The sequence below is a fragment of the Megalobrama amblycephala genome, linkage group LG24, assembly GCF_018812025.1.
Source record: "Megalobrama amblycephala isolate DHTTF-2021 linkage group LG24, ASM1881202v1, whole genome shotgun sequence".
In the NCBI taxonomy this organism is placed as follows: domain Eukaryota; kingdom Metazoa; phylum Chordata; class Actinopteri; order Cypriniformes; family Xenocyprididae; genus Megalobrama; species Megalobrama amblycephala.
Window position 1 is genome coordinate 29463974 of NC_063067.1, and position 27635 is coordinate 29491608.

The 27635-nt window shown below is 37.0% G+C and overlaps 1 protein-coding gene across 1 annotated transcript in view; it reads right to left on the reverse strand.

Annotated features, from left to right (window-relative positions):
- samd10b (sterile alpha motif domain containing 10b) overlaps positions 1–27408 on the reverse strand; it is a 124632-nt gene extending 97224 nt beyond the window's left edge. The window contains exon 1 of the mRNA XM_048178384.1: positions 26976–27408. Within this exon, the coding sequence (XP_048034341.1) occupies positions 26976–26988 (13 nt within the window). The 5' untranslated portion in view covers positions 26989–27408. The remainder of the gene's footprint in view (positions 1–26975) is intronic.
- Positions 27409–27635: the final 227 nt, after the last annotated feature.

Sequence of the window (27635 nt, forward strand, 5' to 3'; positions counted from 1 at the left end):
ATGCAAATACTAGATGTCAAATACTAAATACTCACTTATAAGATCCAGCAGTCCTTCCATTTGTTCAATATCGCTACTGGAATATTATATAATCTCCTGACCCTTTCTTTTATGAATTTGTTGTCTCCATGAGCTACTGTACTGAATAAATCAAACACATAATAACCATAGGAAGGAAATCCACCAATGAGATCTCAGTATCTTAAAGGTGTGGTCACATTTACTGTTGTTCGGTGAATTTCCTCAGGCGAAATCTAGTCATTTCAATAGGAATCCATGCAATCAGGAATTTTGCATTAGGGTGAACATTTTCCCTATGCAGATTTTGCAGCGGGTTCAAGTTAGTCACCTGAATTCACTGCACTGAACAACAAAAAACGTTGCTTGGTTTGAAACTGACTTCTGTGTGAGCTTCATACATCACTACACTACTGATGATAGCCTTATTAACACATACCTGTAGGCTGAATAGGAAGACTGACAAATTTGTAAATGCATAAATCATAGCAGAAGTAAACATTGCATTAATATATATTACATAACCTTACCCAACACAAACAAGAAAAAATATGGCAATCTTTTTCTTCTTCTTTTAAAAGTTGGCAAGTCTATGCATGATTTTATTGTTATATTTTATTATTTGCATTTAGCATTGTTTTTCCCCTGCGGCCAGTGACCCTTTCAGAACAAATCTGAAACCCATATTTTGGGCTGCGACCCACCAGATGACAACCACTGATCTAGAGTTTCAGAAAGGATCCCAACAATATCACAGACCGTGTTCAGATCTACCAAAGTCAGACATTTCACCTTAAATTATCATCCCATCAAATTCGTTCAAGACCCAGTTATCTGAGCTATCCACATTCATCTTAGTCTCATTTATATCTATTTTTATTTCTCCCTAAAGGAATTGTAGTAGAAACATCTGATACGAATTTGACACACATGAAACATATTGTGAAACATAATTGACAGCTAAATTAGGTCTCCTGCAATGAAAGCAAAACCACCTTCCTCTGGGACAAACATGAACAGAAATCACCATTGTAAACCATCCAACCAATAGTAATTCACAAAAAGCCAAATTAACCACATATTCAAGAAGAACCACAATAACGAATACCTTCGATGAAACACTGTATGGCAGATCTGTATGCTGGAGCAGTGCTGGACTGAACCACCATTACCCTCTGCCTCCTCATGGGCCTGCCCTGCCAGCTGCAGCCGCCCTACCTTCACCCCAATTCAGCCACGGGAGTCAACCGGCCCGACCTGGCCACTGCTGGGACCAGAAAGGGCAAGAGCAGCCACAGTCCAGGGCACAGAACTTGTTACTGTGCATTTCGAGATTGTTGAAATAGGAGAGAAGAGCTTACATACAGTGAACTAAAGTCCTGCTGCATATAAACACACACATATAAAGCCATCAGATGCTGCTAACAGATCAATGGAGCTAACCTCTGCTGTCCAATGTACTCAACACTGGCCACATTCAATACTGTATCGACTGTATTGACTTGGGAAATGTGCGTCTGTGGATGAAAACTCAAAAACCCCATAAATGTCAACAATAATGTGACAGTACCAATTATAAACTGTGTTTTTGGGTTTGAATGAATAAATGGATAAAACTTATATCCATTTATGAATTATGTACATATGTAGTATGCATGCATTAGAGCTGTCAAAGATAACAAGTTAATGCATGTAATTAAATGTGTTTCATTCTGTTATTTATCTTTCACAGTCAACGTATTTATTCAATGTGACACAGTATCATTAGCTGCATTTCCACCGCAGGAACTTTCCACAGGAACTAGGGACTTTAGGGTGGTACTCTGTGTGTTTCGACGGCAGGAACCAGGGTCTAAATGAAGTTCCAGGTAAAAATTTCCTCCTCACAAAGTCCCTGCTCACGAGGTAGTACTTTTCCAAAGTTTCCACAGGAACTTTCAGGGGTGGGACTTGAGTGCTGAACATGCTGATTGGTTGAGTTTACGCAGCATTTTGATTGGTTGACTCCACACAGCATTTTATTTCAACCACCATTTTTAAAAGTCTGTAGCGGTGTGTGCAGTAAGAGTTGTTTGCTATTCGAATTAAGAATGTAGTTTAAAAAATACAACAGATGGAGCGACAACGAGGTTCAGGCTTTATTAAGCTCATATGCGGAGGAAGAAATTAGGGATTCAGTATCGGCCGATACCGATCCGATCTTCAAGTAATAAGAAAAGTGCTAATAAACTGTATGCCTCACTTAGGGCTGTGACGGTTGGCATGACAACCGCACCACCGCGGTCGTGGAGTGTCACCGGCGGTAGTGTGGCGTGTATATAATATATAATCTCAAAGGTCGCGTTAACCGAAAATGTTCTGTCATTGATGGAATTTTTTTAGCAGTGACGGAAAAAATCTGCAGCCTGTCCGTCATTTTGACAGATTACTGAGGCTGATGCAACTTGTAATTCCCACCCCTGTCCAGTAGGTGGTGAGTGCGCTCCAGTGTGGCAGCAGAGCGCGAGTTCAGTCCACAGAATAAAATGAAAACGATGCGTTTGATTCAGTGCCCAAGGAAGTCGACCGGAAGTTGAAGTCGGCCGGGTGCCGCCATCTTGTAGCAGAACTTCACTTGCGTTAGCATCCCCATTGACTCCCATTCATTTTGGCGTCACTTTGACAGTGAATAACTTTACATCTGAGGCGTTTAAAGACTCCATTTGTCCATTATTTATTTCTAAAGATACACGACAATGTATAAAGGGCTCCATTACCTTCTATGTTACATTATGGCCCCGTAGATACAGTTTTTGTAAAAATAGGCTAACGATTGCGTCATAACCACTCGACTCTCTGTCGCACAGTAGAGAAATTACCGTACAGACAGGAGGAGAAGCTCGCAGGCAATCGGGGAGATGTCAAGAGAGATGGCGTACTGGCGTTACATTTTAAAATACTATACAAAATAATTAATCAGAATACTTACTCCTGCTTACTCACGCCAAAGAACTCCCCGCTCAAGCTCGCCGTCTCTGCAAGATTAACGATGGCAGTTTGCACGCACAGCTACTAGAAGATTTACATCTGTCAGGCAGGTTGCGGACGTCATCAAGCTTAGTTTGAGTCTGCGCGTCAGAAACGGAAGTGCTAAAAATCGCTAAAAATGGGCTTCACTTGTCTCAATTGAGTTCCAATGGGGTCGCTGTGTCCATTTCTTTTACTGTCTATGGTTTGATTACACGCACCCAGTTTGTCCATTTTATTATATATTATAATACTTATGCTTACATAATTAAGTTTATAATCCATTTCGTTTTGTTTTAAATAGTTTGTCTTATTTTTCTTTATTTTCTGCTTACTATAAATTTATGGTCAACGATCGTTTCTGGCTTTTCTGAGGTATATGTGACATTGTTTACAACACTGATTGAACTGACGTGATACAGATTTTGGTAAGCTACTGCAACTTTCAACATATTTTTTGATTTTCATGTTTATTTCCTTCTGTAAAGTAGTAAAGAGGAAGAGATGATCGCGTTCACTCACGATCCTCAAAAAGTGTTCAAGATGAAAACTAAAAAGTGACGCAGACAGACTTTAACCTTTTTTTCATAATACTTTCTTTTCATGATATAGATAAATGCATAGCCTAGGCCTGTTTGTTTATCCTATAAGTTTGTGAATAAATATGAAAATGTGGACGAAATCAGAAGCTATTCAATGTCTTATAATTAAAATATAAAAATTAAAACGATGCAGCAACATAAGATAGATAGGACAGAACAAAAAATGCTATTAACAATATTTCATTGCGCAAAAGTGTTATAATATGAACAGCTCCCATACAGAGCGGCACAAAGCGCTTATGCGCATCCCGTGTGCAGAATGATGCGCTTGAAGCATCATGGAGTCAAAGCGCTCCGCAGTGAAAAGTTCAAAGCACAAAGTGAAGATATATTTATGTGTATTGTATTACCGGTGTCTTAATTAAGTATAATAATAGAAACATTGAATCATCTTGGAGAGAGTTTCATTGTGTTGACTGTCGTAACCGAACGCGACACGCAGTCTGAAAGCTGAATGGAGAATGACCGACAGCCGCAGCGGAGGGAGGCCTTTACGTGAACTTTAATTTAACGACTTAAATATTTACGTTACCTGTAACGTTACCTCAAATTAAACTGTGGAATGGCGTCAGAACACTTGGAATATAGCGCACAGAAACTTTATGGTGCTTTTTAATGTTTTTGTGCCTTTTGTGGAGCTTAACAATAACACAGAATAGTACACGCACAGTATCGGATTTGGATCGGTCCCGTCTGGCCGATACCCAATCCGGCAAAAATCGCAGTATCGGAGCCGATACCGATCTGAATGTCGGATCGGTGCATCCCTAGAAGAAATCCAGCGGGAACTGGAAAGTTGCGTGCAGGACCAATTTGCCTAATCTTCATGGCGCTTTAAACCACAATGGAAATGCAGACAGCAACAGGTCTGGGGGAAAAAAGTTCCTGGGACAAATTGTTCCGGGTAATTTCGGTGGAAACATGGCTAATGTATGATTTCTAAAGTTAATCTGGTCATTCAGAGCTGACTGGGACTGATCAAAGCTTAACACAAACATAAGTATTTCTCTTGTATTGTCAAAATTAAGTTAAATTATGACTGAAATCAAGTCTTTTAGACTATGATTAGTCCTGTGACAGATGAGTGTGGCTCAAAGGAAAACAGAGAGTGAAAACTGATACCAAATAAATCAAATCTGAATAAAAAGTCTTTTCTCATAGCAGTGTTGGCATAGTAACAGTATTTAACATTTGTAGACCACATGTAGGACTGTAAAATAATATTAATGATTTTATTAATGTTCTTTAAGATTTATCTGTATGTAGCCTATTATTATTAAGTGTGAAGAAAGTCATTCCATTATAGAATTATTGCATCCTTGCATTTGCATTCCTGTGCATTTTGATGATGGACAAATGAAGGAAAGGAAACAACAAATGAATGAAAAGGAAGGAAGGAAGGAAGGAAGGAAGGAATAAACAGAATGAAGGGAGGAACAAATGGACAAAAAGAATGCAAGGAACAAACAAATGAAGGAAAAAAGTAAACGTGGGAGCAGAAGGATGGAAGTAAGGAAAGAAGGAACAAATGAAAGAAAGATCAAAGATCAAGACCAAATTGACTAAACAGAAGGAAGAAATAAAGGTAGGATTGATAAAATAACCAACGATGAAACAATCAAACAAACGGAAACAAACAAACAAACAAATTAAGAAAGAAAGAAAGAAAGAGAGTGAGTGAGTGAGTGAGTGAGTGAGTGAGTGAGTGAGTGAGTGAGAGAAACGAAGGGGTACTAAATATAACAAAAGGAAACAAAAGGAAAGAAAGAAGAATGTACGAAACAAAATTAAGAAAGAAAGGAAGGAAGAAACAGAAGAAAGGAAGGATGACACAAACCAACAAATGAGAGGAGGAGAGAGTCGTCTCTGGACACCGAACAGCAGAGAGAATAATAAAGGACAAACAAAATTCAAGACAGAGAGTGAAAGTAATGAAAAACAGAGTACAGCCGAACACACACATATACAAACAGTGGGGCGTCTCAGTGTGAAGTACAGCTGTGTGTGTGTGTTTATTGAACTGCAATCTGCTTACTGATCAAACGTCTAGGTGCAAACAGGCCGCCTCAGTTCAGATCCTCACAGGAGGTGCTGCTACACAAATCAGTGTCAGTTTAACTCTCTCACACACTCATAACGCTCTGCAAAATACAAACTTTTCTGTACAGTGGGAGAAACTTATGCCACCACATTTTCAGCTGTCATCCTCCCTGTCTCTCTCTCTCTCTCTCTCTCTCTCTCTTTGTGTGTGTGTGTGTCTGGATGGTGAACATGATTTCACCAAGTACAACATATTCCTGGATCAACGTCTTTCCTGATCCTGGAACAAGAGAAAAGTTTACGTCAAGTTTATGTCAAGTTTAGGCTTACATCCATGGTTAGGTGTTATTCACCTATCATTTCCCTCTGATTTTAGGGATAAGTAATGGGTAGGGTTAGGTTTAGGGGTAGGGATAGGATTAGGACTAAATTTTCGGACAGAAATGTTATTCCAGGATCAACAAATTATGTATCCATGTATGCAAAATCACGGTGAGCGTGTGTAGATATAGTCAGTCGGTGTGTAATTATTGTTGTAACATGGGGTCAGTCAAGGGTGCTGCATCTCTCCACAAATTAACTCTCCTAAATCCATTACAGACAACAAGCCACAGCTCTCTCTCTCCCATTCGTTTCTCTTTCTCCATCAGCTTTCCCTCTCTACCCCTCTCTTTTCTCTTTTTTATCCACTCTAAATCTCTATCCTACACCTATACCTCTTTTCAAAAGGAATAGTTTGACCAAACATTTAAATTCTGTCACAATGTCATGTGTGTGGGCCGTCTCTTAGAATGTCGAGAGAAAGAATGCGCTTTCCATAGATGTTAAAATATAATTTAGTGGGGAAAACACGGAAATTGTTTGTCATTTTCACTGTTGGGGGTAATATATTACAACTAACATGAGTTATGTAATCAGATTACTTTTTTAAAGTAACTAAAGTAATTTACGACAAAATATCTAGTTACTTTTTCAAATAAGTAATGCAAAATCTTTTGTTTTCCCATTAACTGACTGACAGCTCTCCTGTTCTCATGTTGAGAGAAATCGTGAGTAAGTGCAGATGTTGTGTGCGATGTGTGAACATGATAGATATTGTAGTTCTAAATGTGAACGTACATTTACTCATCTCACTTTCACAGATTCAGTATTCCTCAAAATGAATAAAAACAGTGAAATTCAAACTCAGAATATTATGCAAACGTGCAATAATTAAACATGTTAACACAAACGGAGTTATGTAAGTTTAATATTTTAGAGCTAGCGGTTTGTTTGAATTCAAGAATGAGCAATAGTAATTGCCTTAGCAATTAGTCTCCACACAGGTATTGAGAGAAGATTTCCCTCTCTTGTCTCATTCACACAGACAGTCTCATAGAGAGTATAAAGGTTATGTGTTCATGAACTCACCCAAGTCCTCAAAGGACCCAAATGTAATCTCTCTTTCTCTGGCTTTCTGATTGTTGCTTTACGTTCTCCAATCACTGTATTCTCTTGCTTTAATTGCCATGTTATCAGACTCTCCCTGACAGCTATGCCAATTACCCGTCTGCATTGTGTGCTCTCCAGACTGGCCATTTAGACGCAGAACAAAGAAGAGAATTAAAGCTACTACACTTTATGCTTTCACAGTCTCTACTGAATTTTCTGAATGAACCGTCTCTTCAACACTTTCTCCATCTGTCTGCCATTGCCTTTTTACAAGACAGAAATGAAAGTTGCAACTGGCAAATGTTATTAATATCTTAAATATCTTGCTTTCATGGAGCTTTTTTCAGAGATTGACATCCTGTGAAAACATGATATGCCTTCACTGTATGATAAAAAACAGAATAGACATTCTGCTTAGCATCTACTTTTGTGTTCCACAGAAGAAAGAAAATCAGATTTGGAACATGAGATTGAGAAAATAATGACAGAATTTACATTATTTGGGTGAACTATTGCTTTCTGTGCAAAACAAGCATTTATGTGTCTATATCAGTGTCTTAATTACAGATTTTATTTATACTCTAACAACAACATTACAATAAGTAATATTAATGTCAGGTCAGTGGTCCTTTCTGGTTCCTCCTTTAATCAATGAGACACAACAGAGCTTCATATTAATGTTTCCCTTTTCCTTTCTAATCAGATGAGACTCATTCTAAAACAAGCCCTTTTAAATCTTTTTTTTTTTTTATGTAAGTGTTTTTTAGTGTTTCACAATCTTTTTTTCAACCACACATTTGTGTCATAGTAGCTTGTCTGTGTTCCAGACAAACTGTCAATCTTGTCAATTAGTGGTTGGGATTTTTCAGTGAATCTTTCTGCAAGTTACATTGTTAAGCCAGAAGGTGGTGACAAGCGACGCTCTTTATGTGCGAGTCAATTGAATCATTCACTCAACAGATTTGTTCAAACACATTGATGAAAAAGTGAAATCACGAAAAAGTGAATCCTGCATTCCATTTTGCATACTCTCTGTCCTAAATCTTAAATTAGAATTTTCTATGACATTAGACATTTCTACAGACGCGCCAAAATACGAAACTTCTCTGCCTGATCTTGCGTTTCCGGCCTCCAGCATTTACATGCGTATGAATGGAAATACAAAAAGTATAGTGTGACCACCCCATAATACTGCCTACAACCCATTGTCCTTCTGAGGATGGCTCGATTCAGAACTACATACACAAATAAACATGGCATATGTGCGAGACAGATGGTTAAATAAAGATGTTTAGATAAACGGGTTTGTGTGATTAATAATCAATATCTGACCTCTAAAATATTTAACCTGCAACAACATTGTATGAAGATAGGTTTGGCTATAAACTTTTAAATGCATAAAAATGCAAAAACTGAGGAGGAGTTCTCCAAATCAAAGACCCACAACTTGTAGATCAACTGTTGAGCAGAAATGAAATGTGGGGTTGTATATGAGGATGTTAACTGTGACAAGATGATTGCCAGGCCAGTTGATGGTGACAAGATTCAACAGCGCAGTCTGTTGGTAGTTTGTCCCAAAACTTGCCTACTATTCTGATACATGCGCACTCAAAAGTATATAATTTTTCTTCCCAAAAAGATGACATACTTTTTGATCATATTATTTTATGTAGGAGAATTATATCTTTATTTATAATTATGTCTTTATAAGTGAGTTATTAAATAATTTACTCAACCGATCATTCAAACACACTGATTTATCTTTGATGCTGTACGCATGAGCAACGCGATGCATGCGTGTGATGCTGACGCAGGAGCCGGCCAATGAGTCAGCGTTCTGGCGCAAAATCCAGATGCGCTGCACTGTATTTACAACATCAACAGCATCGGAGACTGACACAGAAGACAAAGAAATTGTTGAATAAAGTCGTTATTTTTGTTTGTTTTTGGGGACACAAAGTATTCTCGTCGCTTCATAAAATTAAGGTTGAACCACTGTAGACACATTGACTATTTTACTACCTTTCTGGACCTTGAAAGTGGTAATTGCGTTGCTTTTTATGGGGGATCAGAGAGCTCTTGGATTTCATCAAAAATATCTTAATTTGTGTTCCGAAGATGAACAAAGGTCTTACGGGTGTGGAACGACATGAGGCTGAGTACTTAATGACAGAAATTTCATTTTTGGGTGAGCTAACCCTTTAATAAACAAACAATTGCATGTCTTGAGTGAGTCATTGAATCATTAACTCATCTGATTCATTCAAACACACTGATTCATTCAGGAACAAAACATATTATTGTCTTTCCCTGTGTTACATTCGGAAGGGCTCATCCCTATGCCCTAATCCCTTCAAAGGGTTTACCCTACGGAGTGAGAGCTTCGAAGGGATGAAGGGTGTAGGGGTCAAAAAAACTATTTTTTTGGAACGCACTTCAGCGTCATCTTAACGAGACAATCAAGGAGGCGCCTTCGTCTTTTTTCCCCTGGTTTACTCTTTGTATTAATACACATTCATTTACATGTAACATTATAAGCTACTGCCGGACTGATAAAGGGAGCTGTAAAATATTTTTGTTGAAGTACAATGTCATTTTGACTATAATAATGTACCAAATCTAACTCGTATAAATATTGCAGTAGTATTGAATACTTTATAGGTAAAAACTCCTAACCTCCTGTACCTATTCTGTGACGTCAAACAACTTCCCTGTGCAAAGGATCATGGGGGCCCGAAGTGTCCATCAGTTGTAGCCTTCGAAATCCTTCATTCCGAAGTGCCCTTTGAAGTGGCCAGTTTTGAGCACTTCGGTTTGGAACTACCCATAAATATGGCGGCCATGATTGTTTTCACTCTGAAGTGCCCTACGGAGGGCGATATATCCCGTTGGGAATGCATGGTTTATTAGAGACTCAGTGAATCATTTACTCAATCTATTTGTTCAAACACACTGATTCATTTAGGAATGAAACAAGAGACTGTCTTTATGAGAGAGGCATTTAATCATTCACTCAACCGATTCGTTCAAACACTATTGAGGAATTAAAAAAGACAGTCATCTTTATGCAGTGAGACACTGAATACTATACTTAAGAAATTCATTCAAATACACTGATTCATTCAGGAACAAACAATTAAATGTCTTTATGAGTGAGTCATTGAATTCTTTACTTAACTGATTTAAAAAAAAAAACATTGATTTATTCAGGAACCAAACACCACTGCTGTTAGTCAATTAGTCAAATACTCTTTCTGGAACATATTCTAGGCTACAGAAAAATATCTAAATGCTCACTTAAAGGGTCATGAAACCCCCCTCTTTCAGCTCAAGTCTAGCTCACAATCTTTTTGAAAAATGCAACTTAAATGGGCGTGGTGGCTGTGAGAAGAGGGGAGGGGAGGGGAGGGGAGAGGAGAGGAGAGGAGAGGAGAGGGGAGGGGGGAAACTCTCATCGCCAGTAGCCCATGCATATCGACTGTCACTAAAAATCAGTGGTAAAACGTGAGGAAATACTACATTTTTTTAAAAAACTGGAAAAGTTAAAATCTAATGAAATACACTGACACTTTATTTTTGTCTTTTCAAGAGTTACTGAATGCCCTGCTACATATATCCTACAGTAATCGTAATTCTATTTAAAACATATTAATGTACATGTGTAATTACAGTCATTATAAAATATATAGTTGTTTATATACACACTATACATGCACTTAAAAAAAAACCTTGCGTACATAGCATAGATCTACGCGCCGAACCTGCAACACGCTCAGTCAGTCAGGCTGCGTGTCGACTGGAGCAGAGCAAGCGACCAGAGCATTTTTAGATTCATTCCTATGGAAGTTGAGCGTCACATTTAACTTACGCGCGGCTCAACTTCCATAGGAATGAACCGAAAACACTCGCGCTTACCCGCTCGCTCCGCGCCAACGGACACGCACCGTCAGTCAGTCAGTCTCTCTCGCTGTTTAGTGCCGTTAACCGTCCTCGTCATTGGAAAGATCCACGTGGTGTCATGAATAATTAAGAGAGTGTCTTCTCATTGGATAAAAAACTCAGTCTCGTTAATAATTATGAAACACCGATGAGTCATCAAAGTACTATCGTGCTCTGCCACGTCACAGCCTGTGACGTGGACAGGATGAAGATTTTAAACCCGGAAGACGAAAATAGCGTATAAAAACTAAAATTTAACCATTTCCCCCCTACTATTAAATCTAACAGATGCTAACATTGTCTTCAATGGTGTTCAACACACATACCTCTGTTAAAATCTCAGAAATTTTGGTTTAGGGTTTCATGACCCTTTAAAGAACTATTTAATTCTCAAGGTAATTTTTATAGAGTCTGTTGAATTGAATTATACTGTATATGAACAGACAATTCGCAATGTCAAACATCTCCCAACTGGCAAAAAAACATTTCCAGCATGCCAAATTCATGTAATGAGATTTTCCACTCACATTTCTAAAGGAAGATACCTCAACACTTTATTTTCCACATCATATTTCACACACGAAAGATTAGTTTGATGTATGACAGACAGATTTTGATTGGAAATTCGAGATGTTATGGTTCACAGGGTTCAATCTATCAGGGTTGGCTAATTCGGAAGGAGCATTGGCTGATACGTCTTTAAAGTATTTAATTTTTAACAGTCTTTATTTTTGGTCCAGAAGGGAATTATATAATTCAATACAGCCTTGAGCCAGTGAGGGCAAATCCTGAGGGTGACTTTGAAGCTTTAGCTTGAGTTCAAAAACCAAGAGGACTGTTTACTCTGAGATGGCCTGCCAGAGTGTATTTCTCACTTTCCTCCCTCACTCTCACTCTCTCTCTCACACACACACACACACACACATACACATGCCAGTATACATCAAATCCTTTCTAATCACAGATAAGGTGGTCTGGACTCTTTCAGAATGGATTATAAGAACAGACATGTTAAAAGGTCAGTGATACACTAGTACCTCACAAACACACACTCAATCGAGCAGCAGAGAGAACCAATGTGTCACAGCGCAGAGATTAGAGTCACAGAGATAATGCATGACCTCTAGGAAACATAACTGATGCCTAGCGATTATGGGAGTTTAAATAAGGAATGCAGCAGTTTTATGTTTATTTTACAAAAACTCAGGAACTAACAAGAACAGAACAACCAAATAGAACAAAACGCAGGGCTGAAATACTGAAAAACAAAACAATTAATGAAATGAATCACAGGTTACACTAATCAAACAATGAGTAACCAAGGAGACTAACCAAAAGCAGGAACAAGGAACAAAGGAAACAGAAGTCAGAGCAAAAACCAAATCAAAGTAAAACTCAAACACAGATAAAACTAGACATAACCCTTATAGATATATCGAATAACTAGTTAAAATACTTGGTATAATTTCCATGTCATCCCTTGATATTTTTGTCAGCTGAACTCCGATGATCTTAATTATTTACTTCAGATTTTGAGGAATATAATTCTTTTATAAAATACACTGAAAAAATGTTAACATCTAAATTAATTGGTTTTATTTAAATACCATCACTGAATCAACCTAAAAACATTAATTTATACCAACAAAACTAATTTTTATGGGTTAAATCAGATAACACTTGCAGGTTGCCATTTTTTACAGTGTATAATGATTTTCACTACATATCTATATGTTCACTAATAGATTTTTTGTTTTATTGCATTTTGTCAATTATAAATTTGTATTTTTTAGGGCCCGGGCACCGATAGTGTGAGGACCCTATTGTAGTTATTCGCTCAATTATTCTTCTTTTTCGAAATGAATCGCATTTTTGAGGGCCTAAACATGCTCGAAAACTCATGAAACTTTGCACACGCATCAGAAGTGGTGAAAATTGATATGGGTTTCTGAATAAGGTGTGGCAAAGTGGCTCAATAGCGCCACCTACAAAATTTCAATTAAGTGCCCTTCGCGCTACATTTCACGTACAAGTATGACATTTGGTAGACACATGTAAGAGCTCAGTACCTACAAAAAAGTCCCTGAGTGCAAAATCTGAAAACCCAACAGGAAGTGAGATATTTTAAATTTTTTCTGCAAAATTTCTGCAATTTTTACCATTTCCCGATGTTTAACGAACTCCTCCTAGAGCTTTAATCAGATCAACATCATATTTGGTCAGTCTAATCTAAAGGCCTTGGCGATGTTAAATTGCAAAGATCTTGAGTTTTTTCCCCAAACTTCACATATTTTAGAAGAGTCCTGGCCTGAACACATCTACATGACAATATTCAGTTATAGTAGTAGCGCCACCCACTAGCAACAGGACATGTTTAACACTGTGATGCACTACTAGCAACATACTAAAAATATGCAATTGAGTACTAAACATGCTAGAAACATTCTAAAACATGCTAGCGACACTTAGCTGAGTGCTAAAGCATGCCATTATCGTCACGAAACAGGAAGTTTTTGTAACTCAAGCATACGATGTCTGATCTGCCTCAAACTTCACATATTGGATAAGAGCCCAGGCCTGAAGACATCTGCATGCCATATAACACTGCATATAAATATAGATATCTAAAATAATAATACAGACTAAGAGCCCGTACACATGGAGACGCATTTAGCTGTATACGTAAAGATTTTGTATCGTATCAGCGTTTTGTCCAGACGGATCTGGCGTTTTGGGAGCCTGAAACTGCTATTTTTTGAAAAATGGGTCCCGGAGTGGATAAATCTGAAAATGACACCCTTGCATTTTCGTGTGCACAGCCAATCCATATATATTGTGAAACGATGATGTCATCACCCCACGTCTCGACCCTAGTCAGACATCACTACGTCACGTAACAGCAACAACAACAATGGCGAACTACATGATTGTGTTCGTGCCGCAGAAGTTACTGAGCCTATTAGCTTCACTAAAATAAAGCTTTATTTCTAAGCTTTACTAGAGTTTGTATACAGCGCGCAAGTTTTATGTGCATGCTCCAAGTCTTCTTCTCCCTTTTTAGTGTATCTCTGTAGCAGAATTACAGCACCACATACTGGTCTGGCATGTATACTACATCATTTTGAGTCAGTTTCAGTGGTTTCATGTGTACGCAGATATTTCTTGAGACGGCGCCATCTTTTTTAGAATGAGTAAAAAAAAAGTCAGGATAGGGAAAGCTCTGGTTTCGTGTGGATGTGGCCTAAGATGCCATTTTCTTTATAACATATCACACATGTTGGATGCGATAAAGCAAAAGAGAACTCTATGACCTCCATCGATTAGTCTATCACTTAACATTTAAGTGCAAAAATTAACTCAAAACCTACCAGACACTTATCAAAAAACTCATCTGACCCCTAACAATGGCACCAATGACAATGCTGCTGGCCCCAGAGTTGATATTGCAAATCTTTTTTTAAATTAAATACTAATTAATATGTCAATTAGCTGACACTTCTATCCAAATCACCTTGCAGAATTATTAAAGGGAAAGTCCCTCTGGAACAACCTGCAGTTAAGCATCTTAATCAAGGACATAAAGTCTGATCCACTCTGCATATTATTCATCTATTAGTACATCATCTCTACCTTGTAAAAATTAAGTACACTTTAGCATACTTTTAAAAACTTATTACAGAAATAATAAACTTTAAAAGAATATACTTAAGTGTGACTGAATGTAATATTTTCAGACACTTAAATGCATGTTAATTGCAATTAAATGAAAATGTAGTTTAAAATTATATTAAATGCAATTAGCTGAACTTTAAAGTGCTTTTTGATATCATTATATGTAAATTCATTATTACTCATATTGACTTTAAAATATGGTAAAGTGTACTGCATTTGTGGTAAAATGTAATTTCTACTAAAACTTGTATGTCGTATTTAAATATGTGTAATTACAAATAACTATACAATTTAGTACATTTAAAATATATTAACTTAAAATGTAACTTAAATGTTCGTCAACACATCAAAATAAGTGTACTTTAAATCAAAACAAAGATCATTAAAACATGATAATTTAAACTGAACTTTAAAGTAAAACTTTTCATTTTACATTACAAGGTGCTCTTTTTAAAAGTGTACTTAAGTGTGTTAAGAAACATTGTCATGAAAATGTATTTTCTTTAAAGGTGCCCTAGATTCAAAATTTGAATTTACCTCGGCATAGTTGAATAACAAGAGTTCAGTACATGGAAAAGACATACATTGAGTTTCAAACTCCATTGCTTTCTCTTTCTTATGTAAATCTCATTTGTTTAAAAGACTTCCGGAAAACACGTGGATCTCAACATAACACCGACTGTTACGTAACAGTCGGGATCATTAATATGTACGCCCCAATATTTGCATATGCCAGCCCATGTTCCCAAGATTATGAAAGGCATTAGACAAGGGCAGCCAGTAACGTCTGGATTTGCACAGGTGAATCAACAGACTAGGTAAGCAAGAACAACAGTGAAAATGGCAGATGGAGCAATAATAACTGACATGATCCATGATAACATGATATTTTTAGTGATATTTGTAAACTGTCTTTCTAAATGTTTCGTTAGCATGTTGCTAATGTACTGTTAAATGTGGTTAAAGTTACCATCGTTTCTTACTGAATTCACGGAGACAAGAGTCGTCGCTATTTTCATTTTTAAACACTTGCAGTCTGTATAATTCATAAACACAACTTCATTCTTTATAAATCTCTCCAACAGTGTAGCATTAGCCGTTAGCCACGGAGCACAGCCTCAAACTCATAGAGAATCAAATATAAACATCAAAATAAATACAATACTCACATAATTCGAAGCATGCATACAGTATGCATGACAAACATCTTGTAAAGATCCATTTGAGGGTTATATTAGCTGTGTGAACTTTGTAAATGTGCTGTAATATAATCGAGAGTTCGTGTGGCAGGGAGCACGCGAATTAAAGGGGCGGCGTGCTGAAAAAATCAGTGCATATAGCACCAACTATAAAGATGAATCAGAGGATAAAATCTAATAAATTGTGTGGCAAACCTAAATAGCCACCTAATTATATAATATCCACATCTAAAGCCCTTCCATCTGAAGGATGTGTTTGTATTAATGACCAGAGAGTCAGAAAGGGTCAGAAAGAGAAAGCTGATCTGAAAGAAAGGGACAGAGACAGAGATAGAATCAGAGATATGGCCCATGGGTGATATTTTGAGGGACAGGGTGGCATGTGGAGAGCGGTTCATCACACAAACAAACAGAGATGAGAAGAGAAGACGCAGCATGTTGAGCCCCTCTTGTGTTCACAGGTTCATAATACACCATTAGCTGGAGTAGAGCTGGGTGAGACTGATAATACAGATGTAAAAATCAGTGTAATAAAATAGTGTAATTGCTTTTTGCCACCAGGAGCTGCATCGTCTGTGCCTTGTGCCTTCAGCGAGGCCACTGGCCAATCAGAACAGCTATCCTACATGAGGAACAGTCCCAAACAGTTCAGAATTACACAATAGAGGACTGGTTTAATAATAATGTCTACATGATACATATGAAGTACAAAAGAAAGAAGAGCACTTAATATCGGCATATAGCTTTTTGGGGGGAGGGGGAGGCAAGATGTAATAAAAAAAAAATATATATATATATATATATATATATATATATATATATATATATATATTTCAACCATTTTCACTCGAAGGCCCTAAACACAATATTTAAAGGCCCCACCTCCATATACGCTAAGATATTTCTAGTATTTCTAATGTAACTAGATTTTTTTAATTGATATATTGAATTTATTAACTACAATTCATTTTGTGATTACAGCAATTACAGTGTGCATTCTGTATTCCAGAACTGTATGTACTTCTATAAAAAGAGAACCACCAACACATTCTCACGGCAATTCATAATTATTTTATGTCTTGCGGAATTGGTGGCTAATTCATATGAATTAATACAGTCTCATTCGTATGTTTTCATTAGATCTTTTACTCCAGTGACAGGTAGGTTTAGGGGCAGGGTTAGGGGTGGTCCTTCATAACGTTTTTTTACAATTCAAATTGTACTAATTCATACGAAATCGCCACCTCATAAAATGGAACCACTGCTTTAAGATGCTTTAGAAAAGCAACGACACAATGGCAACTAACTAGCAACCATCAATTTCCATCAAATTCAAACCAACTGCATTATCTCTAATTAGCACACCCCTCTCAGCAGTTTCTATTATCTTTTCTCCATTTCTCCCTCTGTCTCTTTCTTCAACATCCTCCTCTTTCATTCTTTATCTATCCCAATCGTGCATTTTTTTCCTTCGCGGAGCACTAATTAACAGAGAGATATTGGACACGGGCCCATGCACTTGCTAATAAAACAGGATGAGGGGAGCTGACAGACCGGCCATTTAAAAAAAATCATGAGTGACCACAGTACTGAAGAAATTAGGTACTACTGGGTGGGTGCTGGAGAACGAAGATGAGAGCACTTGAGATGTTGAGGGTATAAAGCTTTGCCCTCTGCGAGAGCAATTTTCCATAGCTCATGGGTCGACTCAGACATCAGTCCTCCCAGCAAATGAAATGGATCTTTCTTCTCCATTCTTCAGCCATCTCTCTGCCTGTCTCTGTCCATTTTCACAAAGATCCTTGTTGATTTAAGCCAAATTGATCCCTCCTGGGTTTTAACGCTTGATCAATCTGTTTTAAGTCCAGGGAGATTGATGAGTGAATGTTTATTAGACACCTCCCCCTTGCTTTTCCTCCCCATCCCCCTCAATCCCACTATTATTCATAGGGAATCTCAGAAGTGTAGCACTGATCCGTAATAAGGCAGCATATGGATGAAGCATGTGATTTTCTAGGATCTATACGGTCTTATTGATTTGAATGTGAAAGCAATCTGTGCACTGGATCTTCAGATTCCACCTTATCTGTATCATTTTAACCAGATCAAGCACAATTTCAACACAATTCATTCACATTTATAAACAGTGTCTGTTATGCATTTTATTTAGCGTGAGGGATTGGAACAAACCAACCTACTGTGCTACCTACATTGTTAGGGTGTGGTAATACTTTTCTAAGCAATCAAATGGTTGGAAAAAAATACATATATTTTAGGGGTGTAATGGTACATGTATTCGCCGAACCGTCAAGGTATACGGTCACGGTTTGGTGCACACGAATACAGTCAGTCACAGGAGTTTCACTCTCCAATTCAGAAGGGGGCGCTCTCTGTAATGCAATGCTGTTTGCTAACCGCCACAACAAGACAAAAGTGCAGAAGAAGAACAGATGATCTATGCATAGATATGTTTACGGGCAAATTCCAAACGGAAGGGAGCATCCATATGCCCTATTCCCTTCGAAGGGCAGAGCCCTTGAAGGGGAGTTTGGAGGGAGCAGGGCTCTTGCGTCACGCTATAAACCTTTAAAATAATTGAAGCATGAGTATTCGCTGGGTCACATGAGCATAAATAATAATATTACTTCCTCGAAGTGACCATCGCATGTACCCTTCACTAACAGCCTTGTGGAAAGGCCCTTCGTGAAGGTATTCAGTTGTTCACTTTTGTTTGGAACACCCCTACTAATGGTGTCCCCTTCTCAAAGTGCCCTTGAAGGGTGCAAAAATGCTGTTTGGAATTTCTACATGTAATCTTTCAACCAGTATTTCAACCGCGGAAAGACATAAAACAGCTTGAAAATAATATCTCACGTAGCATTACATTTACCTCAGGCATGTCATTTAGTGCCCACAGCATTTTTTATTTGAGTGTTGATTATTATATCTAAAAATAAATAGCAACTGAATTTAATAGTTTGGGCTCTGTTGTTAATTTATAACCTTTAATATTATAGTAATGTGCAAGAAAGATAGGTTTTTTTTATCCTTAAGAGAAAGTTAATTATAATTGAATTTATTTAAGAGAGTACGGAAGAGGATTAGGGCCAAGCAATAATAAAAAAATAAAACCATCTTGAGATTAAAGTTGTTAAATTTTGAGAAAAAAGTCGAAATAAAATGTTGAGAATAAACTCATTAAATTACGAGAAAAAACTTGTTAAATTTCGAGAAAAAAGTCGAGATAAAATGTTGAGAATAAACTCGTTAAATTATGAGAAAAAACTCGTTAAATTTCGAGAAAAAAGTTGAGATAAAATGTTGAGAATAAAGTCATTAAATTATGAGAATAAAGTCATTAAATTACGAGAAAAAAATCGTTAAATTATGAGAACAAATTCGTAATTTAATGAATTTGTTCTTGTAATTTAATGACTTTTTTCTCATAATTTAATGAGTTTATTCTCAACATTTTATCTCGAATTTTTTCTCGAAATTTAACGAGTATTTTCTCGAAATTTAATAACTTTAATCTCGAGATGGTTTTATTTTTTTATTATTGCTTGGCCCTAATCCTCTTCCGTAAGAGAGAGACACAATTTGTTCAATAAACCAATGTTTAATAAAAAAAGAAGAAATTTTATGTTTAGTTTTCTCCCCAATGCTGTACCAAACTCATACCGAACCGTGACTTCAGTACTGAGGTACATACCAATCTGTCATTTTGTGTACCAATACACCCCTAATATATTTACACTGAAGGAAGGACCACAATATAGTGTAAGAGAGACTTGGAAGCCTCTTTTATCTTAGATCAGCAAGCAAGCACCTATAGCAACTCACTGACAATCATTCAGACCACCATAGCAACCACCCAGAAGAGAAATTTTCATAGGATTGCTAATAGAAATACACTTCAAATTTGGAGCAAAGAATAATTATCCAGTAAGATTTGTTTCTTCACAGTTTCATTCTTAAAGTATTATTATTTGAGATTCTGGGTCAACATTCTGACAGAAATTCCATTAATCCTGTACACACTGCTTTAATATTTTTGACGTGTGAACGTACCTGACGGCAAATTGTCTAATCAGATCAAAGTCAGAGAAAAATATCCACCCACAACAGCTGTGCAAATATGTAACACAAACAGTAAACCTATTCTATTCTGATGCACTGACAGTGAAGTCCTTTAGTTTAAGATCTTTTAAACGGATCACTGCAAGGAAAAAAATCAGGCAAATCTTTCTTTTTTTTTTTTTTTTTTACTTTCTCTTCCCCTGATGTCAGCATAGATGCTGTGTGACCTGCGATGACACCGTAAGAAGATATTAAGACTAACAACAGGCCAAAGGAACGAGAATTAAAACCCAAACTTACATACAGCAGCATAAAAACATAATACAAACTCATAGATGTGCACACACACATCAAACATGCCATACAGACACACACACAAAATCCATTTTAGCAAAATCCTTTGTCTGCTTGAAAGATACGATACAAAGGCATGGGGGGATAAAGGGACGGATGGATGGATGGTTTAAGGTGGATATAATGCCTGTGAGGACACAAGGATGCTGGCCTACACGCACACACACACACATTCCACACCATTTGAGCCAGGATCACATTTCAAAAGCTCTCCAAAGCCAACTTTTGGGCAGGACACCAAATAGCTGTTAAGAGCCCCTCCTTAACAAACATGTGAGAGAAAGCTAATAAAGACCATGTTTATGTGACTAAAGAAAACAGTAGCTTCCTTTCAGTTCACCTCCTTTTCTTCTTTTATTCATGCGCTCATGTGAGAATCAGTTCACAGGGACGTATCTTCGGTCATGTGGTTTGGGCGAGATTCATTTAATCTGACCTACAATGCACTGTGAGTACAAACAAGATCAAGAGGCTTTAGGACAAAAGCTCTTAAAGGAACAGATTTGGGACCATTGTTAAAGGAATGTTCTGGGTTCAATACTAGTTAAGCTCTATCAACAGCATCTGTGACATACTGTCGATTGCCACAGACAATAATTTAGATTTTTTTGGAAGCAAAAAAGTGCGTTTTTGCAAGTAAAGTCTATGGAGCAAGGCAAGACTAAATCGCCGCTGATTCCTTCGAGATTTTCCTTTGGTGTTTTATCATTTGTTTTTTTAATTAATGAGTAAAATAAGGACCGTGGTAAACATAACTTGATGATACTTTGATGTTTTGTTCTACAATATACACTGCACACACTCACACCCCAAACTGTCTTTACTGTAAAAAATTAATTTCATGATTCGTTACCAGAACATTTTTTCTTTTGTCAAATCAACTAAGATAATTAATGTGGTTCAGATAACATAATATTGTGAGTTTCTGTTGATTAAACCAATTGCCTTCATTGTATTAACTCAAATTTTTAATTTCAATAAACTCAAAAATTTAAGGCAACCAGGTAACTTACTTATTTTAAGTTAAACCAGCAATTCACTTTTACAGTGTTATCTAGTTACTTATTAGAAATGTACGTTTTCAAAAATAAACATAACTGTTTCAAAATTTGCATTGTCACTATGGGTGTGTGTAATTTACGTTGTAGAACAAAACATCTATAGTATAGTCAAGTTATGTTTACTAGAGGCTTTATTTTACTCATAAATTATAAAACCTCATAAGAAAATCTCAAAGGAACCAGCGGCAAATTAGTCTTCCGGGTTTTGACATCATGCCTGCACCATTCTATAATGCATTAGATAAAATGTTTATTTTACAGTGCCGTAGTTACATTGTAATTACTTAAATAAGTACTGAGTACTATTAATTAACTACATGTACTTGCTATAGAATTACAGTTAGGCTTAGGGTTTGGTTTAGGGTTAGTTACTTGTAATTATGCATAATTTACTGTTATTACTATAGTAAGTACATGTAGTAACGTGTAACTACGGCACTGTAAAATAAAGTGTTACCGATAAATTTAAATCGGCCATAAAATGTAAACATTATACCTTTAAAAATTGAGTCTAATGAGATAAAAATGCTTTCTAACCTTTTGTATTCAATAGTGATGCATCAAATTTTCGGCAACCAAAAGTATTTGGCCAAAAAAAAAAAGAATTTTCGGTTTCAGACGAAATCATTTTTGAGGGCTGAAATCATTGACCGTAAAAGTGACGTTTAATTAGCACTTTTAGGGCCAGATTTAATAAACAGGGCAAATTAGCATGCGACTGCAATCTAATAAAAGTGCCGATGGAACTGGAAAGTTTTGCAGGTGATCTACTGAAAATGTCTAAATTCAATGTCATGTCAGGTGCAAAATGGGTTAAGACATGCTTTTTGGGCATTGAATAATGGTACAAATACCAGTAAATTGACTACCACAAACCTTAGTAAACCACGTGGCATGATTCATTTAAATACTTTCCGCCCATAAAAAGTGGTCTGAAAGGGAAACTCCTACAAATGCATATGCAATATAGTCAGCTGCAAAAATTGACCTGCAAACATCAAAATCATCAGAAATTTTGTAAATGCATTCCACAACAAAATTTTGCAGGCGTGTTCATGACCCTAAATGAGACACTGTCAAAAAAGGGTTCCTCAAAAGGGTTAAAGGTGCAGTATGTAATATTGACAGCTAGAGTCCAAAATCAAAATTGGAGATGGTTGTTTCTCCTGCCCCCTCCTCCTCGTCTCAGACTCGACGCTCGAGTGCCAGATTGAGGACACACAACAAGAACGAGTGCAGGATACTTAAACACTGTAAGTTGATCAGCTAATGTATCTGCGTTTCAATATGCCTCTGGTCATAGAGCTTTTTAGAAGGCTTTTTAGGTCAGGTAAAATCTGCGATCTCTGACCCATTTCGTTTGCTGGCTTTCATGACTGCAATACACAGTGTTTTCCACCAACTGGCAACCCAGGGTATCGGGTAAATTGGCAGTGGGCGGGATCACACAGCCCAAAACAAAAACAGACATTCCGACATGGAAAACACATTTCAAATTAGAATAACTGGCTGTAGCATTGTTTTTCGAAGAAACAACTTAGCATGTTTCCTAAAATATCTACAAACATATTATGGTATTTTTATGTTTTAGTACAGTAACAAAAAATTACATATAGCACATTTAAAGGTGCCATCGAATTGAAAATTGAATTTACCTCGGCATAGTTGAATAACAAGAGTTCAGTACATGGAAATGACATACAGTGAGTCTCAAACTCCATTGTTTCCTCCTTCTTATATTATTTGTTTAAAAGACCTCTGAAGAACAGGCGAATCTCAACATAACACCGATTGTTACGTAACAGTCGGGATCATTAATATGTACGCCCCCAATATTTGCATATGCCAGCCCATGATCGAGGCATTAGACAAGGGCAGCCAGTATTAACGTCTGGATCTGTGCACAGCTGAATCATCAGACTAGGTAAGCAAGCAAGAACAATAGCGAAAAATGGCAGATGGAGCAATAATAACTGACATGATCCATGATATTATGATATATTTAGTGATATTTGTAAATTGTATTTCTAAATGTTTCGTTAGCATGTTGCTAATGTACTGTTAAATGTGGTTAAAGTTACCATCGTTTCTTACTGTATTCACGGAGACAAGAGCCGTCACTATTTTCATTTTTAAACACTTGCAGTCTGTATAATTCATAAACACAACTTCATTCTTTATAAATCTCTCCAACAGTGTAGCATTAGCCGTTAGCCACGGAGCACTATCAAACTCGTTCAGAATCAAATGTAAACATCCAAATAAATACCATACTTACGCGATTAGACACGCTGCATGACAAACATTTTGTAAAGATCCATTTTGAGGGTTATATTAGCTGTGTGAACTTTGTTTATGCAATGATAGAGTCGAGAGCTCGGGAGGGGGCGGAGAGCGCGAGCATTTAAAGGGGCCGCAGCCTGAATCGGCGCATTTCTAATTATGCCCCAAAATAGGCAGTTAAAAAAATGAATTAAAAAAAATCTATGGGGTATTTTGAGCTGAACCTTCACAGACACATTCAGGGGACACCTTAGACTTATATTACATCTTGTAAAAAAGCGTTCGATGGCACCTTTAAACAACTTTATAGCTTAAATAACACACTGTGTATGGCAGAATTAAAAGAAGAATTATAGCACTCGCTTCACATTTCTGCTTTTAAACCCTCCAGACTGCCTTGCTCCATAGACTTCCATTATAAGTGCATTGAGTTTTTACATATTTTATGAACTGATGGACCAAGTCAAAACTATGATGAAATACAATGGAAAGAAAAGCTGTTCATCTCTCAGCAATTAACATAAAAGAATAGCATGGCTGGATGCAAATGTGAAAGTTATGCTTGGTTTATTTTTATTTTTTATTATTGGAGAGTGGAAAATGTGACACTTTAGATTTACTTCCATTAAAACGTAGAAAAAATACCTGCTAGGCGACTGAAGCGAGACGGTCGAAATTAATAAAATTCATTATTTGTGTTCTCAAAATGACAGAGTAACAGCAAATGTCTTCCAGTCACAGAAAAAAAAAACAGTCAATGAATGATGTTGACAGACTGGTCAAGCATGGAATCGCTTCTGCTGATAACAGGCAAGCACACATTGAGCCAAAATATACACTGCCTTCACCCATTGCATGTCAATCTGAGCGAAACTGAACCAGAAATTACTCTCTTTTTATCGCTACTGCTCTTTCACTCTCTCCCTTACTATTTTTTCAGACACTGTGCTTGATTTTAGAATCGGTGAGTGAAGCTTGTGGGTCTAGCATTTCTAATCCATCTGTATGCATGAATGAGTGACACGCGTTTGTCCATGCACTTAATGCATTGGTGCTCCCTTAGGTAGCAGGAAAACAGCCCAGTCTTCCTGCTGCATGCTGGGATTGGTTAAGAGCTGTAGGGTGTGTGAAACAGGGCGAGAGGGGGTTAACCCAACATCTGTGCCTCTCCAGATCTGATGAAGCTTCAGTGACACAAACATGCTTTATGTGAATCAGAAACCAGCGCTATTATATCTGGAAACCTTTTTATTGCAGCCTGTATGAAATGAAATCTTGCCAAGCAATAAATGTACTGTAACAGGAGAATGATGCGGCAATATCTGTGCAATAGAAGATATTAAAGCAAACAATCAGTTCTCTCAAGTGTAATTCGGTTGTCTAATCAAATGCTTGAAAGCAAATACAAGCATCCTCTATATAGACCGCTTGTGTAGTCATATCAGACTTTCTCTTAGGATGGCTAAGAAAAACGTACTTAAACAGAGTACAACACGAATTAAAACAAGCCATTTTAATTGGATAAAAAAAACATGTTTGAATAAACAATGATCTAACATTCCTTGACGGGGACTTTATGATTATGCAATTTGTTTGCCAATGCACGTTTTTGCACATGATTTTACATAAAGAACATCCAAAAATGCGGGGTTAAAACAACCCAAGTTGGGTTAAATATGGACAAACCCAGCGGTTGGGTTAAATGTTTGCCCAACCTGCTGCGTAGTTTTATTTAACTCATCTATTATTTAAAAATGACTGTATTGCTTGCTTAAAATGAACCCGAAGTATGTTGGAAATTAACATTTATTAATGTTTAATAATTATTAAGTTTAATGAATAATAATGAAACAATAATCATTTATTAAATTGCTTATTAATAAATGTTCACCTTTTGATTATTATTGTTGCCTCTAGTAATTAGTGTCTGATTTTTAATTTCCAACCTATTTTGGGTTCATTTTAAACCAGACATAGAGTAATTTTTAAACAATAGTTGGGTTAAATAAAACTGCCCAGCACGTTGGGCAAACATTTAGCCCAACCACTGGGTTAAAACAAACCAATCGCTGGGTGTGTCCGTTCTCAAACCAATTTGTCTTGTTTTTAACTCTGCATTTTTTAGAGTGTATTTTAGGAACAAACTACGTTTAAGTTTCTGAATCACATATGTGAAAGGAGAGAGAATTAGGAAAAGGACATGATAAGAAGAAGCACAGGTTAAAGTGAGGCAAGGTCTTGTTGTCCGTTTCAGCACCACGCTGAGCGCTGCAGATATAGCAGATATGATTATGTATAATTGCCCATGGCCAAGGGAAAACGTATATATTTCTTACAATTACATAAAAGCCCTTGAGATCACTGTGAGCATGCGTGTGAATGTTTTCATTTATCATGTAAGTTGTCAGGTAGACTTTATGTTTATGTCCAGCTGCGAACCCATGAACTCTCTCTGACTTTCCCTTCAGCGAGTTGAGCGCAATGTCAACATGATGGGCACAAATACATCAGAAAAAAACAAAATGTGTGAGTCAGCCTGCACCGATTACCAGCTTTCTGACCTAATCTTTCACATGGCATTCAGCAAAAAAAGCATCACAGCGTGCAGCAAAAATAAATAAATAAATACAATATTGTTCTATAGTAGTACAGTATAGTACAGGACACTACAGTATAAATAATAGTAAATAGAAACTTTTATTTTAATTATTTATGAAGAAAACCAAGTTAATTTTTTTTTTTTTTTTTTTGCAAATAAAACAAAATGTTAAATGGTTATATTTCATAAACAATTATGTTAAAATATTATATTCTATACTAAAAAGTTTTAGGTAACACTTCATTTTATAGTGTCATTGTTACATGTAGTTACTGTAGTAATAAGTGCATAATTACATGCAATTAACCCTAAATCAAACCCTCCTCCTAACCCTATAGTAAGTACATGTAGTTAATTAAGCTATTATTACTCAGTACTTACACAGTAAAGTGTAACCAAGTTTTAGTAGCTACTATACTTTAGCACAAGGCACAGGTAAATAGTACTGCAAATACTGTGGAGCCTAAACAGTGTAATGTAAAGAGTTAATTTAGGTATTTGGCTATAGTACACAAAAATATTAGTCTTCAGTACAATATAATCTAGTATAGGACAGTAAACATCAGAAGTCATAAGTTTTGTCTGTATACTGTAACGCCAGCATGTAAATAAACGGATCATCGTTCGCATGTGGCTACAGTATGCAGTATGGTTTGTTGAACGTAGTAAATATCACAGTCAGTGAGCTTACCGTCTACAGCCATAGTCGGTATAAACGCGTATCTCTCCGTGATGACTCTAGTAGGTGTCTGCCATGCTCACGGGTGTCCGGTCCGGTAGAAGAGAGAGCCGGTGCTCCTGAACGACACCTCCGAGCGCAAAAGATCTGCTGTGGAGCAGGAGAAATCAGCGCGCGCGTCCACATATAAACCCGAGAGAGAGATGACAGTCATTCAGCTTCCAAAGCCTCTGGCAAGTTTAAACTCCTCCCTCTGCTTTCTCACCTTAGTGCTGAACGCACTCACAGCGAGCGATCCACTGATTACACAAGTGGCTGTGGAGATGAATGACAGTATGCAGCCAGTGCAATAAAACACACGAGTCATTTAAACTACATCTAGACCGGCGCGTGCACGAGGAAGTGAGGAACATATGGGCAAACGCATGAGAGGGCGCTTGTCAAAATAAACTTACCGCCGCGCCCGCACGGGGTGATTTAATAACACTTTCATTAGTAATGTGCTAACAAATATTAGGCCTACTTAATGTGTGTGTGTGTGTATATATATATATATATATATATATATATATATAGGCTATACAAACTGTTAATGAGAAAGTGCAAAGAATCTAAGCCATGTATTTACCTCAACAAATTTGTTAGACCTCTAATAATGACATTTAAGTTTGT